At 32.7% G+C, this 6,988-nt stretch overlaps 1 protein-coding gene across 1 annotated transcript; it reads left to right on the forward strand.

Moving 5' to 3' along the window:
- LOC109332910 (probable galacturonosyltransferase-like 9) lies at window positions 4,894-6,663 on the forward strand. Its single transcript, XM_019568063.1, has one exon. The coding sequence runs from the start codon at window positions 5,188-5,190 to the stop codon at window positions 6,343-6,345; it is 1,158 nt and encodes a 385-aa protein (XP_019423608.1). The 5' UTR covers window positions 4,894-5,187; the 3' UTR covers window positions 6,346-6,663.

Raw genomic sequence — 6,988 nt, forward strand, 5'->3', positions numbered from 1 at the left:
CAGGGCGATATCGTCTGACCGTAAGTGGCTTGGTCTGGGACCGTCCAGGGTATTCAACGATGGTCCTAAGTATTCAGCGATGGTCGTAGTGGTTGGATGTATTTCCTTTATATTACGTGTTAACGTAAGATCGGGACCCACAAGAAGCATTCCTGAGGGAGATGACTTAAGGTGGGCCGAGCATGGTAAATAATGATTAAAAGATTTAATCATCTAATTGTGGTTAGATTTCATATGCATATGGTTAATAATGGAGTAGTGGAGAGGAAATTGACGGGATGACTTAGAGCACCATGATGTTAAGAGGGACGGTGTTGTTGGACGGTGATTCGTCAACAATGCCTTGAGAGAGAGTCTAGGTGAGGTGAGTCCCTTGTATTCCTGTGAGATGATATCCTGTTGGATCGGAGAGTTCTCACAGGCCAAAGTAGACGATCTCTGACAACCCCGCTTTGCAATCTGGATCAATGAGAGGGATGCCCAGAAAGCGTTTGTTACGACATCGTCCTGTTATGGACTGTTCCTATGGAACTTATTGATCAATTGGCTTATGAAATGTTTTTTGGTGCGTACAAAGTGGCTTGGTATGGGACCTGTACTCTTGATTTATTTCTGACTAGGTTATTGGGCGGATATTGGGGTAAGGTGGATGATCATGACACAGCATGCATATATTGCACTTGTGGAAGTGGATTCCCACATTTGAGTTACAAACATCATGCATCATTAACATTATGCACATATTATTACTTATGGTTATGATATTTGTTTATGAAATGTATGTTGATACATTATTGTTTATGTTGATAAACGGTGGGTTATGATGTCGGTTATAGATAATATAAGTGTATGTTATTATTTGGGGTTAGGATCTCCACTTATGTGTTATTTAATTATAGTCATGATATCTTGTCGATGAATTATATATTGATAAATGGTGAATTATGATATTGTTTTGGAATAAGTGTTGTTTACATTACATAGATAGATTAGATAATTGTTTATGAGAACAATTGATGAGTTTGGTTATATTACTCATGTGGATTGAATAATTGTTTACGAGAACAACTGATGAGTTATAATGTGATATGTTATATATATATGAACTGCTTTTCATATCTGAGTGTAATATTTTGAGTAAGTTCATGCCGTCAATGCATTATATTCATTAGATGTCTTACTCTCTCTATTTCTCTTCTTTTATATTGCTTGCTTTTCGGACGTGTGCTCGTCAGATAGACAGCTTTAGTCGGATTTGGAGCTACCCGTCCGGGATGTTCCAGGAAGGGGCATGCGGAATTGAAGAGAGGCAGTACCCTAGCTTTGGAGGGAGTTGCTTATCATTTTGTGACTTTTGAAACACTGACGGCTTCAGCTTGTTCATGTCTTTGTTTAGTGTCTTTTGGCGATGATTAATATTTCCGCCCTTTCTTGTTGGATATGTATATTAAGTACTTATGATATTTTATATCTATGAAGATGTATATTCAGGAAATGTTGTATCATTTCAGTTATCGTTAGGTAACCGGTTTTGATTTCCGCATTATATGTTACTTAAAGTGATGTCCCGGAAAAGAAAGGTTTTTAAAAGGAAACAATTTTATATCACCAACTCAGAAACAAACAAAAAATTTACTCACTTTTCCGCGTAATAGATAAAGAGTATTTTTCGGGGCGTTACAGCTTATAACTCCTTTTAAAAAGTGTGTAAGAATCAAAACTATTATATTATAAATCAATCACAATAAAGTATATATATTACTCAATTTAATTTGAATTCGACTACATTAAAAATATAAATTGAAAATCAGTCGAATTCAATTAATTTTCCAAAAGGAATTAAAATCAGTAGTTCTGTTTGGGTTTCCAATTCTCCATTTCAATTAATTAAATGTTTAAATTTGATTCAAACACCCCTAATTGTCAGTGAAACTCCACCTTTATCTCATAACAAGTACAATAATTGGGTAAGAGTGAAGATAATAGATAACTACATAATGAGATATTAAATGTTCATTTTACAAAGAGAAAGAAGAATTATATGCTTAAGCATTCAAACATAAGTTAAAATTATAAAAGTTCAATCTTAATTGCAATGAACAACATGGTAGACAAATGAACTTTAATCTTAATGTTGGCCTGTCAGGCCAGCCCAACCTAGCCCTCCATGGCCCGTCTAAAAAATGGGCTTCCAAAACAGGTTGAATACTGGCTTTTGGGCTAAAACCCTCAGCCTGACCCGCTAAAAACACCTATCTGAACGGCTGGCCTGTCGGGCCAAGCCAATTTTGCCATCCCTAGCATAATTTATATTATCAATTTAGTAAATGAGATATATTTATATTTGATAATAAAGTATCTCCTCATATAAGGAGATAAATTATCTCATATGAACATTAGAATTATGACATGTGTCAAATTTCATCATTTTTTATTAAAATATTTTTAAAACTAAACAAAATAATACATGTGTCATACTTGCACTGGTTGGAGGAGATAAATTATCTTCTAATATGATAAGATACATTATTCTTTTAATATTTATCTAATAAATACTATCAAACATATATTAATTTATCTGAGTCATTAATGTCTTTTTTCCAATGATTCTATGATAAAGAACCATCTAGACTAAAATTATAAAAGACATGTTTCTCATTATTATAATCTCTATTATAATAACAAGTCTCTAATTTTAATCAATGACCTTATCATATAAATTATTTAATCAAATGACAAATATAATAAAAGTAATTACTTTAATTGTATTTAATGATAGATTAAATCTTAAACATAGATTTAAAAATATATTTCTAACTAGTTCCCATCTCAGAGATATATATTTAAATAATATTAAAGAGAAATAATTTATTTATTTTGCATTTATATTTAGAAACAAATTAATATATATGACAGTGTAATGATTTATACACTGTTAAATTATTATCAATTATTTATTTGCATTATTTTTATTTAAGAAGATTAAAAATTATAAATGATACAATGATAAACTGACAATGTAAAAATCTTATACATTATCATACATGCAAAATTTTCTCTTATGTCATTATTTTTTTGCTTTCTTAATTTTCTTCATTCTCACATCCCTCCGGATCTCCCACCTAAAATACTTTGTTAGGAACACAAGAAAATAATATGCAAAAAGTTTTATGCATTTATTTTATAATCATTATTATCTGTTCAAGAAAAATAATATGAGTAATAGATGATATATAAATTGTGTATTATCTTGATGTTGATAGTGTACTGATATTACAAATTTATAGGTAAATATATAAACCCCTCATATTAAATATGCAGTAAATACATGAATATATAAAGCCCTCATATTAAATATGGAGTAAATGTGTTGAATCAGAAGGGTGTGTTACAGCTAATTGCTAAATAGACAGCTTACAAAAGCAGAAGTGCTTGGCACGTAATTAAATATGGCAAACCCACCTGTATTTTGTGCTATTTGGTTGTATATTCAATTATTCATAGATAGGAAGTTCTAGCCCCTCACCCCAACACAACAAAAAAACCTCACCCTTCTCAAAATTCTCAATTACCACTTTCCTACTTTACTACTACGACCTTCTAAATCAAACCCAATATGATGTTCCTCAAAATATAGTTAACTTTAGTATGCGAGTGTTTTTTTTTGTCTTCTGCTGGACCCGTGAGTTTATATAATATACGCCAAATTGCGGATCCAAATCAAATAAAAAAGCATTTATATATTTCCTCAAATTATTTAAAAAGAAAAATTACATCAATAATAAACATATAAAACTAATCACACCAATATGATATGATTCCCAAACCATTAATAGCAAAATCGCATCAATAATAATATCATACTACATATATTATCTATACTATTAATATTATACTATTAATAAAATCAAAACAAATAATAACCACCATGCATGGTATAATTTTTAAATTCCATTTTTATCATTTTTAACATCTCTCCTTAATAAATGGAAACTTCCACATTTTGCTTTCATTTTTTATTAATAAGTTATTACTCATCCACACATTCTTTTTTATCTTATCTCTTTCTCAACCCAAATATAAAACAATAGCACATGAAAAAATATATCCAACAACTCAATAATGATTATTAGATGCACGAGAAATTTATAAAAGTTTTGTGTATATCATATCAATTATTACATCTTATATCTTAAATTTACATTTTCTATTGAATTTATATGTTTTAATTTTTATACTTATAACTTATATAAAAAAATAAGAATGCGGGTCGATCGGCACGGAGTGCCGGTCAACACGCTAGTATATATAAAGGAAAAACATGATGTAACTATCATTGGGTATAATTTTTGGTTTCCTATTTTATCATTAACACTTTTTAATTTCTACAAAAAAAACTATATAATTATATATAATCACCATCTTCTCACCTTAATTAATTTAACCATTAAAATAGACACAAAAAATATAATATATAGTATATCCAATAAAAATTTCAATATAAAATGCATTTAATATAAAAAATATTTTAATTTACTAAAATAAAATATAGAAAAATTAAATATTTGATATGGAAAAAAAATGTGAATCGGCATGCATGCCACAGTAATAATAAGGACAAAACTTTTGTAACATGCAACTTACAGTTTAAAATCTAATTTATGAATACATTAATAAAATAATTACACGTTACCAACAATAAAGAAGAAAAAAAAAAGGAAATGATAAGAAATGAAGATTCCTTACTTAACTGTGGTTTTGACAAATATGCAAAACAGAACACGTTCCTATTTCATTATCTAGCAGGAAAAAAATAAATTGAAAAATTAAAAAACAAAGTCAGAGACAGTAATGAATGAATAACTCCAATATAAGTAGTTCATAAATTTCCCTTGTCAGTTGTCACAAAACTACAGCTGTTCCTACTCTGGAACTTCTTCTCTCTCATGGTTCCAGAGAAACCCAAAAAAACCTAAACAACAAAACCGTGTTATTTCCGACCAAAACTGAAAAAAGGAAGAAAAAACATAAAGCCAATATATTGCAAAGTTTTTAAGTCTTTCTGTGATGATTCTTCACATTGCTATAGCATTCTAATTCTAAACACTCCCACAAACATCAACCCCATCATTTTTTCTCCCACCAGATTCAATCTTTTTACATACCCAAAAACCTAAACACTCTCAAATGCTTCCCCCACGCTTAAACGCCGTCGTTTTATCCCTCTTTCTTTGTCTCCTCTTCCAACCCTTCTGCTTCGGTATCCGTTCCTTCCCAACCTCCGCCGTCACTGCCGCCGCAAACGGCCTCTTCTACTTCATTGAGGCTCCAGAATACAGAAACGGAGCGGGTTGTCCTGGATCGGGTAACCGGTTATTGTCCTTATCATGTGACCCGTCTTTAGTCCACATCGCCATGACCCTCGACTCCGGTTACCTCCGTGGCTCCATCGCCGCCGTGCACTCCGTCCTCCGCCACTCATCATGCCCGGAGAACGTGTTCTTCCATTTCATATCGGCGGAGTTCGACCCGGTTAGTCCACGGGTCCTGACCCGTTTAGTTCGATCCACTTTCCCTTCTCTGAACTTCAAAGTTTACATCTTTAGAGAAGACAAAGTCATAAACCTTATTTCCTCTTCAATAAGACAAGCCCTAGAAAACCCACTAAACTACGCAAGAAACTACCTTGGTGACATGCTTGACCCATGCGTTGACCGAGTTATCTACCTTGACTCAGACGTAATCGTAGTTGATGACATACACAAGCTATGGAACATGTCACTCACCGGCACACGTGTGATCGGAGCACCGGAGTATTGCCACGCCAATTTCACAAAGTACTTCACCGATGAGTTTTGGAGTGACCCTTTGTTGGCACGTGTGTTTTCTTCTAGAAGGCCGTGTTATTTCAACACTGGGGTGATGATAATGGACTTGGTGAAGTGGAGGGAAGGGAATTATAGGAAAAAGATTGAAGCTTGGATGCAGTTGCAGAAACAGAAGAGGATTTATGAGTTAGGGTCATTGCCACCCTTTTTGCTTGTTTTTGGTGGGAATGTTGAGGCTATAGATCATAGGTGGAATCAACATGGGCTTGGTGGTGATAATTTGAATGGGGTTTGTAGGTCATTGCATCCTGGACCTGTTAGTCTTTTGCATTGGAGTGGGAAAGGGAAACCTTGGGTTAGGCTTGATGAGAAGAATCCTTGTCCTTTGGATAGTCTTTGGGAGCCTTATGATTTGTATAAGCCACATCTTGTTCATCATCATAATAGGGCAAATGAGGAGCAGAATTGGAGTTTTTCTTCTTCCATATTGGTTGGTCATGCCCATGATTTGTTATGATTCTTAGTACATTTGTTGTTGTGATCATATTCTTTGGTAGCACTACTGTACAGAGATTGGTTCGTAGAAGAAGATATTGAAGGGGTTATTGATGGGTATTTTTTATTTGCTGTATTCTTTCTGTAGATTTTTTTCTTTGATTTAATTTCCTGTGCTTTACTTTACGTATGAAATTTCATTGTTTTTTTGTGGTGGTGGGTTCAATCTCTTGGGAACAATTTTGGTGGGTGGGTTTTTCAGTTCGTTGTATGGGACCATTGATTGTAAGTGCCAAACAAAGTGCCGAATAACAAATAGTTGTTCATTGTTTTATTTGAATTGTGTTTTAATCATATTTTGTTGGCTTTTCTACTTGATAGAAGCGTGTTGGGTTTTGATATGTTTTATCAAAAAACACCCATCTGGATCAGTCCCACTTTTTTGTGTCACGATCCAATGAAAAGTCGACACATACTTCAAAAATAAAGAAAACATAAAATAACATTTTTATTTTTATGTTATTTGGTAGGATATGATTGACTTGAGACATAATGATATAAAGTTTTTGGGATAGATGATCAAAAAAAACCCACCCCACATGGTTGTTGTGATTTTTCCTTCTTTTTATTGAATAATGTTTTTGGTTTTATTGAATGATAACACA

The sequence above is a fragment of the Lupinus angustifolius genome, chromosome LG18 (assembly GCF_001865875.1).
Source record: "Lupinus angustifolius cultivar Tanjil chromosome LG18, LupAngTanjil_v1.0, whole genome shotgun sequence".
Taxonomy (NCBI): Eukaryota; Viridiplantae; Streptophyta; class Magnoliopsida; order Fabales; family Fabaceae; genus Lupinus; species Lupinus angustifolius.

Bases quoted from the DNA above. Each gene is read 5' to 3' on its own strand.
- LOC109332910 (XM_019568063.1), top strand. From the start codon at position 5,188: ATGCTTCCCCCACGCTTAAACGCCGTCGTTTTATCCCTCTTTCTTTGT.